Source organism: Cydia amplana, chromosome 15, assembly GCF_948474715.1.
Source record: "Cydia amplana chromosome 15, ilCydAmpl1.1, whole genome shotgun sequence".
Taxonomy (NCBI): domain Eukaryota; kingdom Metazoa; phylum Arthropoda; class Insecta; order Lepidoptera; family Tortricidae; genus Cydia; species Cydia amplana.
Genome location: NC_086083.1, coordinates 1,489,779 through 1,509,335, shown reverse-complemented (window position 1 = coordinate 1,509,335; position 19,557 = coordinate 1,489,779). Strand labels below are relative to the sequence as shown.

Here is a 19,557-nt window from a genome sequence, read left to right as displayed (position 1 = left end):
TCACAGAGCACCTAGTAGATAAACTGATCCACTTTCAAAACATGGGAAATATAAGGTATTTTAAATAACAATTCTGAAAATTTTGTTCTAAACGGTGCATAGATGTATTATTTTTAAAGATGGAGCGTAAGCCACCTGTCACCGTAGCCTCACACACACAGACACATTTTATGTACGATTTACAATGAGGAACCAGAGGCATGTGGCCACGACGATAAAGTCATATCGATAAACTATACGGCCTTTTTACAATTTAAATTTTACTTGAAAGGATCTAAACTATCTAAAATGAACAGATAACTATTATAACATTAATTTAGAAGTTCTTTACTTATAAGTTGCTCTTAATTATGACCCCGTTATAATTATTTGAATTATTGTCTAAAGGAGGCATGGAACGCCACATATATGTATAAATGTTACATTAAAACCAAATAAAATATGTTTTTCGCAATAATAGAGTTTATTATTATATTATAAAATTTATAAAGTATTCATTATCCATTAGCATTTCCGGTTGTTTATTTTTAGTGAAGATATCGAAGCTTCAATTAATCGCTATTACGTTCCGCTGTGTAGAGAGTATCGATATATAACATGATTAAAATCGACAAATCTACATCCCTAGAAACGTGCAATAAACTCACACATACACATTTTAACGCACACATACACAGCTTGCCCACCACCAAAATGGCTACGGCTTGACAGATAAATTTTGTACTGAGAACCGAGAACGTTGGGGCCTTGAAACGGTGGGCAGCTATAATATTTATTGCTACATTTTCTGTAAATTCCATTCTAATCGATAAATGTACTAACTTACTGAATTTCATGAATTATCTGTTTTATTGGCTTATGTGGAATGTCCAAGTATTCAGACTAACGCATATTTATAATTTTACTCACGCAAATGGTTGGTTCCTGGAATTTAACCGATAAACTTTATGACTGAGATTTACAGGCAATAAATATTGATAACACTTAGGTTCCTACATATAAAGGTTTGATATTATTTGCTCTTAAATTTGATGGGCTTTAAATTTTAAATCAATGTTATGTTTCAAATGAATGATAAAATGAGACTCCATAGTCCGTTTTTTTCCAGTTTTTCTCTTAAGGGGCCCACTGATTAACAGTCCGCCGGCCGGTATCGGCCTGTCAGTTAGAACAAAAAGTTGGCAGTTCCGAACAACTGACAGGCCGATACCGTCCGGCGGACTGTTAATCAGTGGGCCCCTTTACACTAAGTATCTGACATTAATTAACTTATTTCAGACGCACCAATTGCAGATCAAAATTACCCCGGTTTTGAAGTTACCAATGCACCTTGCATTATTTTTATGGTTTAGTCGAAAATAAAGTTTAAATCAGATTAAATTAAAGACGTTTTATTCAACTCTCATTCAGCCTCAGTAATATCATGTAGTAGTGTTCTATAAAAAGCCGTATCACTCAGGCAAGTCTGTCATCAGCGCCTGGCTTGTGCGAACTGCCCACTCCTCAACACTTCTGCGCCGCAGGTACATTTGGGGAATCGCATTCATTTTTGTTTACTTTATTGAAATGTTTGCTTGGGCGTTGTATGTATGAATAGGCGTCTTATAAAAATATCAGATTTTTTCTTAATAAATAAGTGGTAATGATGTGGTATCGATAAAGCTAAGCACAATACATCTAAAACCATTAAACGAGCAATTCTTGTATATTTATTTATTTATATGTATATATATTTCGGGGATCTCGGAAACGGTAAGTAATTGAATTTTATTGTCATTGCTTTAGGCCGGTTTTAAAGTTTAATAATAAAACTTGGTTTTTACATTATGAATAAAGGTAAGAAACTTATAGAAACCACATAAATAAATGCCTTTACTTTATCACTTCGCACCTCGGTTTTACATAAATAGTTCACGTTTACAAGTCTAGCCTAGACCTAGACGGGACTAAAATAGATATTATCCGTTTTCAGTTCAATATGTATAATAAAAATCTCAACTAAACAAACGTTATTTATTACATCATACACATTTGAACGTATGTATAACATAAATTACAAGTAGGTCAAATTCAAATAAACAAAACATTTGATTTACATTTAGATGCATAAATAATCTTTTTCATCCATCCATAGTCCAATGCATCGGATGCAGATTGGATGTGCCAAACGTAGAGGGAATATTACCTAAATCAAATGGCGTTGGGGGATAAGTGGTTATGGCCAAGCTAGTGATTGGTTGCAGGTAACCACCTTCAATGAGTTGGTAACACTCAAAGACACTTCTGGCTAATATTATTTAAAACAGAAGTAGGCGGGCTACGCTCAGCAGCACATGATGAAAACCGCTGAATGCGATGCATGTATTTACGAGTATTCAAAGCAGTTTTCATTTCTTGACTTCTCACGTTTAATACAATCGTTCGCCATCAAAAGGCGCTCCATCCAGCTCCGGTTGCCGCACACCTTCCGGGGGGTATCCCCAGCGCGGCCGGCAACCGTTGTGCGCGTGGTAGCGGGGCAGGCGGTTGTCGCGGACCATTTCATACGCTAGCCGCGCTACGCCGTTCTGGTAGTCGCTGATGCCGGTTTTCCAGAGGGAGGGCCGAACGTAGCCTAATACTGGAAGTTAAATATTAATGTTAGAAGCTAACAAAAGTAATTTTTGGAAAGAAAGTATGAGGAGGTACAAAATTGCTTGCAATTTCTGCAAAACTTGGCAGCAATTTCAACACCTGCACTTCTTAGAAGCACCTACTTGATTTTTACAGTTAAGGAAAACACTGTAAATGTGCCTAAATAGCATGTGATTCAATGCTAATTTTGAGTTTATTTTCTCAGCATTTTTAATGATAAATATTTAAAAATAACGTATGTACTTTTGGATTTGTATGTCAGTAGCAAAGCAAACACGTATATGGTCAAACAAGTGTGATAGAAAGGAAAATTAAAGTGTCAAATAGACTACAAAAGAGGTAAAGAAATTGCTACGAACATTATCTTCTCTTATTGTTTTGCATATCCAACGTTACAGTAAAACGAAGGTATAAAAGAGTAATAATACGAATAATGTTTACACGCCTTTGTTTTCTTTATCGATATTATCGCGTCAATATCGCGGATAATTTACATTACGCTCATGAAATTGAGATCACGCGTTGATTTACGTCAAGGAAATCTGGCGTATGTTTATTTTCATTACATTGTAACGATGATTGTTCATCACTCACCTCGTGCCTCGGGCCGCACAACAAATTGATACATCATTTAAATCGTTGACACCATTTCAAATAAATTTAATGGCTTAATAACGAATGCGTTGAGCTTTTTATGACAATTTTCAAGGGATCAGAATAACACTAAATAAGGTTTTCAAAGCTAAACAATGTTTATGTGACAATTTCTTTAGGTACATAAACTTGGTGTGAAGAAAGTTTCAAGTACCTATAACCCAAGACTCATTTGAATCTGCAATTCTATTCGAATTCCAAACCGTATTTAGTTAAATTGTTCTCCTATCTATGCATCGTTGTAAACTTTACTTGCTTAGAAATGTTTAGCTAACTATATGTATCCATAACGTAAATGCGAAAGTGCGAAAATGCGACAAATTCAATTCGAAGAAAGCTTAGCCCTGGGGATGGACAAAGGAAAAGCTAATAGGTAGGTACTTTAATTTTGGGAATCCACCCGCTAGGTGGGAAGAAAGGGAATTGACAACAATGCTGAATCTCACGCGAGCGGATCCACAAGCTAGTTCTATATATCACGCACATGGCCACTTGTCGCTAACTGAAGAATTAAGTGAAGTAGAAGCTTATTTAACCCCTTAAACCCCACGCCTGTCTTGTGCAGTGCGTCATCGTGAACCTTGTCGAAACACGAAGGTTGATACTGGGCTGTAGCTGACGTCTTTGGCGTTAAAAATGTTAAGTAAACCTGAAGTTTAAAAGAGCTACAGTACTTCTCAAATGCGTCGGGAGCGGCTCTAGCGTGGGTTTGTCCATGTCCTGTTCATACAGATCCTTGGCCATCTTCATGACCTCCGTGTCCTTGAGAGCTAGCTTGGCGGCTGGTGGCGGGGGCGCAACTTCCCCCTCCTTCCCCTTCTCAAGCTCGCTGCAGAGGGGGAGCTTCTTTACGCGCGAGACGAACGGCCGCGTGGCGATTTCTGATTGGTTTCAATGACTGATTACCTATTACAGTTTTGAATGATTCACGGTTAGTTTCACTCACTGACAATCCAACCTCTAGACTGAGCTTAGGCCAATTCTTTCATGAAACCGATGCTGCCAAGAATACGGGGGTGCGGGGGGACGAGGTGAGCGAATCCCGTGCCGTGATTGGTCCGTTCAAAGACACGGACCAATCACGGCACGGGATTGACTCGAAGATGGAGTAACGCTACCGTATGTGTGGCAGAGGGGGTAGCGCGACTATGCTATGTCTAGAGGTTGGATTGTCTGTGGTTTCACTAGACTTATATCGACCGGGATATCGGAACATCGAAATATCGGGAGCTCGAAAACAATACAAAGGTAATCACGGTTCATATCCCGGTCTTTATATAAGTCTAGTGATTACCTAGATGCAAATGGTGATAGAAACTTTTCGTCTGCAATGGCGTCTCAGTGGTCGCGCTGAAGGCTAACAAAAGTATAGCTCGAGTCGATTCACTGTTACAGAATCCCGCTCCGTCACGCTCCGTGATTGTTACGCCATTTAAGGTTCTAAGCTATTTGGACATTCCATAGCGTAACTATGGAAGAACTCATTTAGCTAGGGCCCTTAATGGCGTAATAATCCCGTGTGGTGACTGTGCCTACTTAGTATAAGAAAACATACTCTACTTACACGAATGTTTCATAGTTTATTTCTTTGACTCACCCGGGTCAAGATGGCCGCAGTAGTCATTGAAGTAAGTGGACCGTCCTCGTAGACTCTTCATCGTCTCCTTAATGAAAGCCTCGATTTCTTCATCACTCCACACTCTCTGAAATCATGCAGAATTGAAACTAAGTAGGTATTAAAATCGGTAGTTGTGTAACTAATTAGTACCGGGCAATAATTAAGAGCGACTGGTATTTCACCTTCAAAGTTCAAACAGGGCAAGTAATCTAAATGTTCCTGACTCCATTTAATCATCTAATAACTTCAGGTGACTATTGCTATTTTTTAGTCAGTATGCTTACAAAGCTCTTACTTTCTATTTGATATGGTGGGCTTAAGTTAGTTTGTTTAGTTCAAAAACTGGTGTCCATTGCCTACCTCTTCAGACCCGCCCTTTTTAGGATCCAACCATTTTCCTTCGAGCTTCGCCCACCGCGCTTCTGGACGACACCTGTAAATAGTTCAAACTTAATTAGGTACATACTCTTAGGCTTAAGTTTTGGGTACTTACATAATGATACTTAAAGGTTAAAAATATACACCTGTTATTATGTACTTACATTTTAGTCTTTCTGATAGGCTTCGCGCGGTACTCATCGAAATATTCCGTTAGGAAAGACATTTTCACTCACAATTTGACATAAAACATGTAAAAACGAATTAAATTATTGCGTAATTAATCTAACCATTGAATCTAACCGTAAACCAGACGTTCGAAGTCATAATATTATTATGTCTTTTGATTATGTCACTATTCACAAAGGTATACAAAAGAGGCTGAATATTATAACGCAAAAGTTTTTGATCGATATCATATCGGTATTTTACTCGTATCTAAGTAGTTGTTAAGTGTAGCCATAGAGAAATATAGTAAGACAAGAGTGCTCATTCCATACATCAGTTCAGACTATTAAGTAATTTCAGTTTGATTTCAGTGTCTACGTCTAGCATCGAGTAGCGGAACTATCAGTGCTGCTACATCTATTGTCAAGTAGCAGTACTGATAGTTTCGCTACTCGATGCTAGATGCTAATAGTCTTTTTGGTACTAAAACTGATGTATGGAGTGAGCACTCTATGTATTTTTTTCTCTATGGTGAAGCTATTTATTGGGTTGGCTTTACAGTTTATATCTCAGTCACAACACAACTAAAACAAGTCTTCCTTTCTTAAAAGAGTCCAGCAAGTTCGGCCGAATCGTCCGGACGTCCGGAGTTCCAAGTCATATTGGAAATTCACCAGTTACGTTGTACTACCCATACCCTACTAATTTTGACCCGGTAGCCGTTTGAGAAGTGTAATTAACGCTCTTAGGGCCACCCCACATCTAGCGTCTTTCGAGCGTCGGCGTCTACAACTCTATGGCCGCCCGTCGACGCAACGTCGACGCAACGTCTTTTCCATAGCGCTGACCAGACGCCGACGCTCGAAAGACGCTAGATGTGGGGTGGCCCTTACGGTAGATTTCGCTCGGGTCCCCTTGACCCATATGGTGGAAAGATTTGCCGGCTATGGATGAGGTCTTGGTGGCTCAGATGGCAAAGCGCTGGAGTATCGATCCAGAGGCCGTGAGTTCAAGTCTCACCCAAGACAGTAATTTTTCCACTGTTAAATTTATTCTAAGCTTAATAGCATCGTTCGCAGACGTTTCTGCTTGTTAAAAATTAAAACAAGTGATTAATAAAGAGAGAGGCAGACACCAGGCGGTCTTATCGCTAAAGAGCGATCTCTTCCAAACAACCTTTGGGTAGGTAGCGGAAAGACGGAAACAGAGAAATAATCGAAAAAGTAGTGTTGCAAAAACGTTACGTTACGTTAGCATATTTTTATGATTTACGATGCAATTTCTACAGATTGCGATTCCGCAATTCGGATGCGGTCGGTAGCGCGGCGGCCTGCGACAGTAATGGCACGACACGAGTTTTTCTTGAACTTTACCTTCGTAATATAGTTCGTAATAAGCAGCGTTGTCGCGGTTTTGCATGTTGCACGATTATGACACAGGCGTGTTCAACATTTTATTTTTTACGTATACCGATTAGGATTTAGGTAGTATAATTATAGGGTTATATTTGTAATGATTAATTCGTCATTTTTCCAGTCATGTATTAGTACGACTTAATATAGCGAACTATCAAAAGATTCAAGACCATGTCCTATAACCTACATAACACCTATATTTTACCTACATAATAAAAAATACAGAACACGAAGGGTACATATTATATGAAGCAGTTTCTTAAAAGATTATTTAATCCCTATTGTGTTCATGTGGCGATGTGGGGTCACAATTTGACAATAAAAGTATGAAGTTTAGTTATTGAATTTTGCGCTAGATGTCGCTTTACCGTCCGCGTCACATTTGTACATCGCGGTGTTAAGATTTTTCTCGGAAACATGGGGTCGCGCGGATTTCTCTTTTGACGTTACTCTGGTTTCCCTTCAAAACGAATAAATCTTTCGCCTTTTACTAAAGATTTCCGTGGAGGGGAACACTCAAATGAGTCTTACTCAATTTTTGACGCCCTGCGCAAGCGGGGCTTATAAATCCTTTAAATTAGAGAGCCTAATAAAAAATAATTATCTGGTATTGGAAAGGTGCGAAGTCGGTGGAGGGGGAAGTGGCGCTGATCGTCACAAACACAGGTAATCTTATGGAATGGCCGCCATTAGTACTAGCGGCAGCCGCTTGAACTAATTTTACTCCATAAGATTTAACGTAGAAAGTCTGCCAAAATGAGGGCAGCACCAGTCGTGCACCTAGCGAATAAATAAGCCGATTTATTTATACCTGTGGATGTGAATTAGTTTGGGCTGCATCATGCTACAGACGTTCAATAAAGGCAAAGGCTGTGCTATTTTCGGTAAAAAACAATGATCCCATCATTTATCTAACAGTTAAATAATTATTAATTTAATTTATAAATAAAGCATAATTTTTAGGGTTCCGTACCCAAAGGGTAAAAACGGGACCCTATTACTAAGACTCCGCTGTCCGTCCGTCCGTCCATCCGTCCGACCGTCCGTCCGTCTGTCACCAGGCTGTATCTCACGAACCGTGATAGCTATAGACAGTTGAAATTTTCAGATGATGTATTTCTGTTGCCGCTATAACAACAAATACTAAAAACAGAATAAAATAAAGATTTAAGTGGGGCTCTCATACAACAAACGTGATTTTTGACCGAAGTTAAGCAACGTCGGGCGGGGTCAGTGTCAGTACTTGGATGGGTGACCGTTTTTTTGCTTGTTTTGCTCTATTTTTTGTTGATGGTGCGGAACCCTCCGTGCGCGAGTCCGACTCGCACTTGGCCGGTTTTACAGTTCTATTAAGAGAGATGTGACACTCCACACTTTTAGTTGTAGGACTTAATGATTGACCTTTAATGTGAAATGTAGGTAATTTATTTGGTGTTAAATAAAATTCATCTCTCTCACTCTCACAGCTGACTCCTACACATTAAATCGTACCTTTACATTTACAATGTAACACAATGGCTCGTTATTTTAATAAAAAAATGAATGGCAGCCGAAGGTTGTCGACGCCCGCAACTCTTTTCAGCGACCTCTCGTCCCCGTGACGTACCTACCATTTTTATATCGCGGCCCGCGGCTGACAAACCGACCGCAGCATACGTCAGCTCAGCGGGACCTTTTTACAAGCTTTTATTCCTATTTGATGATATGTAAGTCGGTCCAAATCTTGAAAGCTAAAGTAGATAGTAGACCCACTTATTGCCATTATTTGTTTAAGCCAAAACTTCACATACGTAGATACAGTCACGCTCCGTGATTGTTACGCCATTTAGGGTTCTAGCTAAATTGGACATGCCATAGCGTAAGTATGGAACTACCAATTTAGCTGGGACCCTAAATGGCGTAACAATCGCGGAGCGTGATGGTACATATAAGTTGGGTGACAATGCAATATTATGGCTGTGATTATGGTATATACATTCGTTCTCGAACTTTGTGTTAAAACAACGCAATCTCATTGTATTTAAATAATTACTACTTTTTCTACTCCAGCACTTAAATGTGTCAATTAAATGACTGACAGTGATATCTAAAGCAATGTCATTTGAATGCTTTGTCTATAGGCTCATAAGATGACTGCTAGCAGTCATCTTATGAGTATAATACAACTGCTTTATTTTTTTTAAAGATACAAGTTCCGATCATCTTGATTGAAAGAGGCATGTTTTCATTTACAATAATAACTCTTTTTTTTTTAAATAATAACTCAATTTTTTTTAAATAATAACTCTTTTTTTTTAATAATAACTCTTTTTTTTAATAATAACTCTTTTTTTTAATAATAACTCTTTTTTTTTTTTTTTTTTTTTGCCTCAGCTGTCATAGAAAAAGTAATGTATGCAACAGCTCATAATTGGTTCTTAAAATTCTCGGGTCTTTTTTTACAAAACTCGACTACGTCTCGTTTTGTAACTTCGACCCTTGAATTTTAAGAACCCTTATTATATCACTGTTGCATAAACTACTATTTTAGACGAGGTATAATCAGTAATCACACACTGAATACATAACATAACATCCATACTTAGTATTTACATTTCCCGCTAGATGTCGCTGTCCCGTCCGGGTCACATTTGTACATCGCGGAGTTAAGATTTCTCTCAGAACCATGGGGTCGCGCGGATATCTCTTTTAACGTTACTCTGGTTTCCCTTCAAAACGAATAAATCTTTCGCCTTTTACTAAAGATTTCCGTGGAGGGGAACACTCAAATGAGTCTTACTCAATTTTTGACGCCCTGCGCAAGCGGGGCTTATAAATCTATTGACGCTTTCACTGGGGTTGTGCACAAATCACGCGAGCGAGGTGTTTTCGACTACTTTTTGTCACGCTTCTATTTTTGTTTTTTAACAAATAAAAAAAGTTGAGTGCCAGGTATTAGAGTCGGACCAAAAAAAGTCTGCAGCGGATTTGATAGCCCACGCAGTGCAAGTGTTGTTTATAAGTCACAATTTCATAGAAGTTTGACGTTTAAAATAACACTTGCACTGCGTGAGCTATCAAATCCGCTGCAGACTTTTTTTGGTCTGACTCTAGTAAAGAGTAATGTCTTTCTAGCTGTAGATAATAATTCTCTTGAGATTTTTTTTTTACTCAATTTCACCCCATACAAAAAACTACTCGTCACATTTTTGGGGACAACGAAAATTATTTTGACCCAGGTACTAAACCCCCGTGTTTAGGTATTAGGTACAAACTCTTCCCTATTATGATTTACTTAAAAACCTAAAACATTGATTGCATTGATCCTCAAAAGTAGGTAGAATTTGCCGGTGTTGCCACACAAACGTGCACGCTGGCGTGTCGGCCGCGAGTAAATCACAGCGGCTCGTATTTTTAGCCGCTTTCTCGTAAACCGTATCTGCCGAAGGTCATTATCGACCGCTGATGCCGCAGTCAGCTTCCGTGCCTACATTATCGGTTAGGGTGCTATTCCACCTGTCCAATGTGCATTGCGTCTCACTCTCTCATTAAGCAAAATGTGAGACGCAAATGTCGCGAATACACATTGGACCAAGGAGTCGGATAGGTGAAACACCAACCTTATGGAGGGAATTAAACTTAGGCTTAGAAACGCACTGCGATTCATTACTTGCGGTTCAGAACCACGTGACCACATTTTAAGGCCATCTTATCAAAATTTCTCGAAAATCATTTTTTTGTTTTATGTATATGCCATATCGGCACAACCGAGGCTTGAACCCACGACTTTTTGACCCACCCACATACGACAGGTTAATAAAGACACTAACTATTTTTAGTCTGCTGTTAACTATGTTGATACTTGTTGTTATGACATTAGTGATTTTTAATGAAACCCTTATTATTTACTGTTGCTAACATAAACTTATATAATATTTAATTGCTTATTATTTATTTATTTTCTTACTTTATTATGAATTTGCTGTGGTTGTTTGTTGAAACATTTAATGTCATAATAGAATTTATTTATTGAATAATCATGTACCTATATTTTGCATGAATTTTTGTTTTGTTCACTAGGTTAACCTTTTCGACGCCGTGTCAAACACAAAAGCCGTCACGCTGACGCCACGTCACCAAAGTGGCAAAACTGAAATTGAACTTTATGTATATGCACGTAGGTCTATGTTGCTCTGTGGTCTGTGACCGATAATCTGTCTTTGGCGTTGAACCTACGGTGCGGATATATCGGTCATTGGCGTCCAAAAGGTTAATTATATACGAATATATTGAATATTCAAACACGACGTAAATTGTTCTTCAATAAATAAACTGAAACTGACTATACCAAGCTGCCAAGGACGGGACAATGGAACAATGGTACTGAAGTAAAAAACAATAAAAATACAAATATATTGTTTACTTTAGACATATAATTATTAACATTAAAACGAGTGCTTAACTTAACCGAAATTAAAAATAAGTGTACAAGACACAACGTCACTAGTGTGATTCAATTCATCGTCATAAAAGCTATGGCTAAAATAATCTCTTAATTACTTCTTATAGAAAAGGTCAGAGCAGTGACGATTTCAAGCAAAAGGTACTAGTCGGTAGTCAATAAGGAGCTATTTGTCGAAAATTCCATAAGTTGACCTTATTTACTTACGACGTGGTGTACCTTTTTTGGAATACGTCACATTTAATATACAGGGATACAGTATAGTACAGATTTTCTCTAATCAACAATATACAAATTTTGAACAATTATGTAAAACGTAAATCATACTGAATTTACTGAAAGAAATAGAGGTATTTCTGTAAACTTTATTTGAATGATTCCAATTCACAACCCTTAGGGCTTAGGTTAATTTATAGTAAGGATTTATGATATTAAATGCAATATTCTAATTCATACATTCAAATGATTTAAAACTTATAAAATGAAGTAACTAAGTTGAGAATACAATGTACTTGAATTGATGTTAGGGCGTTTCTATTCTAAGTTGTCCTCCAACTTGCATTTTAGATTTTGAATTTTTTATATTATTCCCACTCAGAATCACGAACTCTTTCACTCCTAATACGATAAAAAAACTGTCCCCAAAATTGTATACATTTTTATTTGTCCGTTTTGTTTCGGTCATAAAAGGCTGTATTGAAAATTTAACCGAATGGATCAAAAAATTGGCGACATTTTTTTCCTCTGTAAATATGGAAAGAGCTCGGTAAATAGAATTAATATGAAAATTCCCAATTCTTACACAAAAGTTAGGGTGACATTGGTGACAACTTTGTATATAAATACACACTAGCCTGCACACTAAGGCCACACATGTGACATTCGACTAACCTATTATTATTTATTATTAACTGGATGCACGCATGGGAAACATAATTTTAAAGATTGTTCGGCCGTACATCACTTTTAGGATTGTCAGGGCTTCTTGAGCAGTCATTCCGAATAGTTTAGAAATATTTATAGTAAGTCATACCACAGAATAAATAACAGTACTAGGTACAGAAGGTTCACTCTCCAACAAAACGCGTCTATTACGACAGATATGACCGCTAGGTGGCGCAAGCGCGAGCAGGCGTCCGTTCCGTAGCGGTGCGCGGCAACTACTATGGACATCAAAATTGATGTGGGCCGCATGTACTTGTTGCGACGCGACGAAATCGCGGAGTGAGCCACGCCTGGTCATACATACATTTAAAAATATCTAAGTTTCATTATTTGTGTATTAAATTCTACAATCAATAATTCTTTGAAAAATACTAACGTTAAAGGCCAGAGCGGCCATCGACTGCGTGTGCATAACCGCGCACGCACACGTCACGCAAGCGGTGTGCCGTCTCTCATAAGGATCTGTATATTACAACGCTCACGGCACGTTAAGGCACACGCATTCGGTGTGCACAGCCCTTTCCAATTAAATCCAAAACATATTGAACAATGAGATAAAACACATGAATTTAATGATAGAAGTTAATGTATAGAGCTAACAATATTTATAGTTCATGTAAAACCGACATTCGCTATATGATAAAATAATGTAATACGCAATTGATTTTGATATTTGATTCTAAAACTTTCGGCGGAAGCCTTTACATATGTACAAGAGGAAACCATACGCGAGAGCTAGTTGATACGAGCAGCAGTTCATACGATTCCTTATGTATAAAACTAGTTAAGACATAGCCAACACATTTACATTTATTTTATAGGTCAATAACACGTTGCATTTAGTCAACATACTAATAGCAAAGATTTATTGTATAAGATGTGGTCTAAGAAAAATCGTGCCTCCAAGTTTGACAGCTGAAAAAGATGGCGCTGTATGGCACCATATTTTGTGGCACCTCAATTGTCAATGTCAATTTGTGTCAACCGCAAATTTACAGAGCCGTACAGTAAGTACCATCTAGATAAACTGTCAAATTATAAGTACAATGTCTTGGATTTTATATATATCTAAAAAAACAATGAATCTTTGCTAACTTTAACCGTGGGTAGATCATATTTCGTTGCAAAAAAGATTTGTCATTTATCTGTATCAACTATGCTACATATATTCTTGGCGACTGCCCGTATCGCCACCCTGAAGCCTATTAGACTACGAGATACTTACAAGTCCACGTTTCATTATGAACGACGGACTTAAACAACTGAAGACCACTCATTCTTAAATGATTTATTTAGTAAACAAACTTCTGAACTCATACAGAATCTTATCGAAAAATTAGAATTTCGTTTCCATTCCCAAAAGTTCAAGAAATTTAATTATTTCTATTATTTAATTATTATTATCTTTATTGCACAATACTGGTAAGCTATTAATATAAGCCTCGTTTTTTGTAAAACACTTCTCAGACTTTCTTGGTATTCAGAATAGATTTGTGTTGTATTCAGAAGCAGGTGAATGTTTTCGATGAATTATTTGTATGACTTTAAAGTCATTTCAGCAGCTCATTGACTATATGTTTGTTAACCAAATAAGGCATGTAAGAATAAGGGCTTTGGTCCAAAGCCGGATTAACCGACCGGCAGACTGCGACAACTCCTAACTAAACGAGTCATAGACTAAAGAAATATATAATTAATTGCAATGAGAAAAGTTTACACTCAGTGTGAAGGTGGGATTCCACGGATTCCTTCAATTACCGCCCTCTAGGGAACCGCGCCATTTTGTTTACATAGACGACTTTCTACTGACGTCATTTCGCCGCTGCATAAAGCTTTGGATTCCTCCGAAAACGGTGCCCGTCATATAGCGGCCGCAAAAGACGGCCGTCTTTACGGTGGCGACATGTGGAAAGTACCACGGCGTCATAACACACCGTCATCCACCAAGGTCAAAGCGGCAAATTTCAAAAATGTAGGCGCGTAGGGATAACTTCCCAAAGAAAATTTGAATTTCGCGCATTTTCCTACTGACAAGATTTGCTTGATCATCTATAATTTACTTGGAGGATGAAATATCATCAGAAGAGGAAAATAATCGTAGTACGGAATCATTTATTCAAATCTCGTGTCATTTATTCAAAATGGCGTCACCGCTATCTAATAAAACGTTCACGAAACTATCGACACCGTCATGACGGCCGTCATCTTACGTTACGTTGACAATAGTAGTTAACGAAGTTGTCGCGGGCCGTACTATTGTTAATATTGATGTCTTTATCAGAGATTGTCGTTTGTCAATATTACATACAAAATAGCCAGGAAGACTCGCGGGCCGCGAGTGACAGGTTCACGGGCCGCAAGTTTCCGACCGCTGCTTTAGGTCAGCGGTCGGCAACCTTTTAGCAGCCAAGGGCCACATAGTAGTTAACGAAGTTGTCGCGGGCCGTACTATTGTTAATATTGATGTCTTTATCAGAGATTGTCGTTTGTCAATATTACATAGAAAATAGCCAGGGCGGTTCGCGGGCCGCAAGTGATAGGTTTCCGACCGCTGCTTTAGGGCAGTTTAGGGTATCAAAAATAAACTCTGCATTAAGTCGCAAGCTCCGTGGTGTTGGTAATCATCATTGGCCTTTACATCCTTTTCAGGTGTTTATTACAGCTGTTGTGTATTTGTGTGTGTGTAAAGTGTCATTCAATAGAACTTGCTAACTATGTAAACAAAAGTCACTAGTAATTTGACATTCAGTGTCAATTTTAGTATGGCGATTTGTTTACATAGTTAGCAAGTTCTATTGAATGACACTTTATTTGTGTGTGTGCTGCTGTGGTGTTGATAAAAGTCTACGAATTCCATATTTGTTTAGTCTACACGTAATGCCGGAACCACACTTCGCTATGCGTTATTTGTTATGCGCGTTATTCGGCCGCATACGACGAAGTGTGGAGGGTTCATTCGTCTATATTTGCTATATTTGCCCGCATAACGCATAAGCGCGAATAGCAAATACGCCTATCCGTCCACCTTTCGCTTTTTTGACACACTTTAAAGGACACGAATAAGCCGAATATGCGTCTCGACTGTCCACACTTCGTTCACTCATTCACTCGCTTACGCTGTTCAAAGTCAAAACGCACCACATATGTTTGGCACACCGGCACCAAGTTTGGCACACCGGCACGAAGTTTGGATGCCGTGTTTGTTGTTCGCTCACATAACAAATATTTGAGCGAATACAGCGTAGTCGCATAACAAATAACGCATAGCGAAGTGTGGTTCCGGCATAACGTACGTTAGTTCCCGCCACAGACAATCCAACCTCTAGACATAGCATAGTCGCGCTACCCCGTCTGCCACACGTACGGTAGCGTTACTCCATTTTCGAGTCAATCCCGTGCCGTGATCGGTCCATGTCTTTGAACGGACCAATCACGGCACGGGATTCGCTCACCTCGTCCCCCCGCACCCCCGTATTTTTGGCAGCATCGGTTTCATGAAAGAATTGGCCTAAGCTCAGTCTAAAGGTTGGATAGTCAGTGCTCGAGGTTAACCGGTTAAACCTGGAGTTACCATGGTTACCAGTACAATTTGACACAGGGTTAGTGGTTTAACCGCTTACCCCGGTTTGGTGCAAGTGGCCCTTAGGGTATCAAAAATAAACTCTGCATTAAGTCGCAAGCTCCGTGGTGTTGGTAATCATCATTGGCCTTTACATCCTTTTCAGGTGTTTATTACAGCTGTTGTGTATTTGTGTGTGTGTGTGTGTGTGTAAAGTGTCATTCAATAGAACTAGCTAACTATGTAAACAAAAGTCACTAGTAATTTGACATTCAGGCCCACTTGCACCATTCCACTAACCCGGGGTTAAGCGGTTAGACCGTTAACCTATTGTCAAATTGTACTGGTAACCATGGAAACTCCAGGTTTAATCGATTAACCCCGGGTTAGTAGAATGGTGCAAGTGGGCCTCAGTGTCAATTTTAGTATGGCGGTTTGTCTACATAGTTAGCAAGTTCTATTGAATGACACTTTATTTGTGTGTGTGCTGCTGTGGTGTTGATAAAAGTCTACGAATTCCATATTTGTTTAGTCTACACGTACGTTAGTTGTTGCAGCGGTGTGTGCGTGCGCGGCTAGAAGCGCGCGCGTATGTAGACGGCGGCGACGTCGTGGTTGGCGTAGCCGAGGCGCTTGGCGTGCTTGAAGATCTCGTTGGTGGTGGCGGAGAGGGGCAGCGACTGCTCCAGCGCGTCGCCCAGCGCCAGCGCCAGCTTCAGGTCCTTCTGCATGTGCGAGAGCGGCTGGTGCGTCGAGTACGATGACTCGATCATTGCTGGAAATTATATTTTAATTAGCCTATTGGTGTGTCCCACTGCTGGGCAAAGGCCTCCCCTCTTTCCCGCCACTTGACTCTGTCCAATGCACACTCCCGCCACTCCACACAGAATGCATCAAGGTTGTCCCGCCATCTCCGTTTGGGTCTTCCTTTGCCCCGAGATCCATCCTGTGGGATTTATTTTTCTTACTAATCGAAAAGAAAAGAAAGATTTGCTGGCTATGGATGAGGTCTTGGTGGCTCAGATGGCAGAGCGCTGGAGTATCGATCCAGAGGCCGTGAGTTCAGGTCTCACCCGAGACAGTAATTTCTCCACTTTTAAATTTATTCTAAGCTTAATAGCATCATTTCTGCTAAAAATTAAAATTACTATGTAATCGAACGACGGCAAAATAACAAGAAAAGAATAACTAATTTATTGTAGATTATTCGATTTTTCTCATAGATACAATTGTTCAGATGATATGGTTAAACATCCTTACTTTTAAAGTCAGATCAGCTTTTTCAGCCCAGCTCGATCAGCTAAGACCAAACCTTCCGCTAATACTAATAGTACTTTATCTACCTCTACCCTTAAGGATGAGATGTGGACTAGCCAGCGGAGTCAGAGCGAGTACGTCGAGTAGATCGGCCTGGTTGAGGCCAGCCCGGTCAGCTAAAGCCAAACCTTCTCCTAATGCGCATAGTCTACTATATCTACCTCTGCCCTTGAGGATGAGATGTGGACTAGCCAGCGGAGTCAGAGCGAGTACGTCGAGTAGATCGGCCTGGTTGAGGCCAGCCCGGTCAGCTAAGGCCAGGCCTTCCGCTAGCGCTGCCAGCGACACTCCGCCCACCACTTGTAGCACGGAGTTCATTTTCGCAGCGTTGCCGATATCACCTGGAATGGAGGAGTAGAAATTTACGGTACCGTTTATAATAACCTAGACCATAGCATAGAGAAAAAAATACATAGAGTGCTCACTCCATACATCAGTTTTAGTACCAAAAAGACTATTAGCATCTAGCATCGAGTAGCGGAACTATCAGTACTGCTACTTGACAATAGATGTAGCACCGACCGGAAAGTCTTATGTTGTTGAGAATTAGACTTTCCGGTCGGTGCTACATCTATTGTCAAGTAGCAGTACTGATAATTCCGCTACTCGATGCTAGATGTCGACTATGAAAATAATAGTCTTTTTGGTACCAAAACTGATGTATGGAGTGAGCAATCTATGTATTTTTCTCTCTATGCCTAGACAGTAAGATGATGAGAGAAGATCGGAAGACAAGCAAATATTCGTAATAAATGAAATGAAACTAAAATTCTATAAAATATGAATTGATTATTTACTTTAAAAACGGGTATTTTGTAGAGTTAACACTGTAAAAATAAACGGCGTTATTTATAAACGTCTGCTAAGTTAATCAGCTGATCATCGTTTGTCCCTCTCTATGACATAACGACAGATAGGGACAAACGACGATGATCAACTGATTAAGTTAGCAGCCGTTTATGAATAACGCCAAAAATTGTTATCAACTTGACAGCATGATAGTCTGTTTTGGCAAAGGTGATAAAAGGAGACATTTTATGTATAGCTGGTCAAGCAAATCTTGTCAGAAAAAAAAGGCGCGAAATTAAAATTTTCTATGGGACGATATCCCTTCGCGCCTAATTTTTTCAAATTTGCCATCTTTTTCTACTGACAAGATCTGCTTGACCAGCTATATTATCATGTGGATAAATGGGACCATTATACGCCCCTTATTTATTTTATTTGTCTTGAGCGTATCATGTTTTACATATGTATAAGTGTAACATAATATGGGGCAACATGTCAACATTACTGTTGTTATAACTATACTCAGGATGTCATTGGAGAATTATGAAACTGTTGAATATTATCCCATACGTTTACACTTAACCGAAACATCAAACAATATATAAATTAACATGCACACTTAAAATAAACTTAGAATAGGCTCTCGGCATTGCCCGCTAACAGTGAAAAAGAAAACGAAATTTTATTCTACAACTATGAAATGAAAATGTAAATGAAAATGACTAGAAAAATCTATTTGATACCGCACTGTCGACTAAATTCAATAAAGCGTAATTTCCGGAAAACTTATTAATACTATAACATGTTTAACAGCATTTAATATGCAGCATGTATATGTATTACCTTCGTATGATTATATGCATACATCCTCAGGTCAAGAAATATTTTAACCCTTAAATACATGATTTTTTCGTTTTGCCCGAAATTAATATATATATCACATAATTGTTTGCCGTTTCTAGGAAAAATAGTAAAAAAAATATCATCGATTTTCACTGGGAAATCAGTGTTAAAAGTTGCATAGTCTAAATCATATTTTTGGAAATATATAGCTATTAGTAAGGGGTATAGGAAAAATCTTAACTGCCAACAGAAAGGTACACTATTTGTGATGTTCCTATGATAAAATTTGTAAATATAAAATAATTACAAACCCCGAAAAATGTGCCCAAAATCACATACTAAAAATCATCAACTTCCAGGTTTTTCCAAGTTTTCCGACATTTCGTCTATAAACAAATGTAACTTTTATAAATTAAAGTACTGCGTAAATTTATGTAATAATTCGGAAAATTTATTAGTTTTACTATTGAAATAATATACAAGAACAAATAGAATTTGTTTAATAATGCATAACATTTGATGTTTATGTTGTGTGTATAAATGCATCACTATGCATTTAAGGGTTAAAATGTTCAAAAGTATTTCTTGTGGCGGATGTTGCTACGCGCCCCTAAAGAGCCTCTCTTGCTAAGTATTAGTCGATAATAGACTCATCATTTTCATCTTCCTCGCTTCGTCCCGGCATTTTGCCACGGCTCATGGCAGCCTGGGGTCCGCTTGGCAACTAATCCCAAGAATTGGCGTAGACACTAAATTTTGCGACTGCCATCTGACCTTTCAACCCAGAGGGTAAACT

The 19,557-nt window shown here is 38.8% G+C and overlaps 2 protein-coding genes and 2 non-coding genes across 6 annotated transcripts in view; 2 read left to right on the top strand and 2 right to left on the bottom strand.

Moving 5' to 3' along the window:
* Positions 1-2,408: 2,408 nt before the first annotated feature.
* Positions 2,409-5,568, bottom strand: LOC134654694 (uncharacterized). Its single transcript, XM_063510170.1, has 5 exons — positions 5,449-5,568; positions 5,267-5,339; positions 4,886-4,991; positions 3,963-4,169; positions 2,409-2,620 (listed from the first exon to the last, which is right to left on the bottom strand). Exons 1-5 carry the CDS (start codon positions 5,508-5,510, stop codon positions 2,409-2,411), a joined length of 660 nt encoding a protein of 219 aa, XP_063366240.1. The 5' UTR covers positions 5,511-5,568.
* A 1,745-nt stretch (positions 5,569-7,313) lies between these two features.
* On the top strand, positions 7,314-7,429 carry LOC134654912 (U5 spliceosomal RNA). The gene has a single exon (XR_010097392.1). It is a non-coding gene; the product is annotated as a U5 spliceosomal RNA (small nuclear RNA).
* Positions 7,430-9,561: 2,132 nt separating this feature from the next.
* Positions 9,562-9,677, top strand: LOC134654911 (U5 spliceosomal RNA). The gene has a single exon (XR_010097391.1). It is a non-coding gene; the product is annotated as a U5 spliceosomal RNA (small nuclear RNA).
* A 6,708-nt stretch (positions 9,678-16,385) lies between these two features.
* Positions 16,386-19,557, bottom strand: part of LOC134654439 (cytokine-like nuclear factor N-PAC) — a 75,550-nt gene continuing 72,378 nt past the window's right edge. For all 3 annotated transcript variants that reach the window (XM_063509884.1, XM_063509882.1, XM_063509883.1), the window contains exons 11-12: positions 17,291-17,470; positions 16,386-16,587 (exon numbers count right to left, since the gene is read on the bottom strand). In XM_063509884.1, the coding sequence (XP_063365954.1) occupies positions 16,388-16,587; positions 17,291-17,470 (380 nt within the window). In that variant the 3' untranslated portion in view covers positions 16,386-16,387. The remainder of the gene's footprint in view (positions 16,588-17,290; positions 17,471-19,557) is intronic.

Excerpts from the sequence above, each read along its gene's own strand:
- LOC134654694 (XM_063510170.1), bottom strand. The coding sequence starts at position 5,510 with ATGTCTTTCCTAACGGAATATTTCGATGAGTACCGCGCGAAGCCTATC. Across the intron at positions 5,340-5,448 it reads CCTATCAGAAAGACTAAAAT|GTGTCGTCCAGAAGCGCGGT; the intron begins GTAAGTACATAA and ends AACTATTTACAG. Across the intron at positions 2,621-3,962 it reads GCTCCCGACGCATTTGAGAA|TATTAGGCTACGTTCGGCCC; the intron begins GTACTGTAGCTC and ends TTTAACTTCCAG.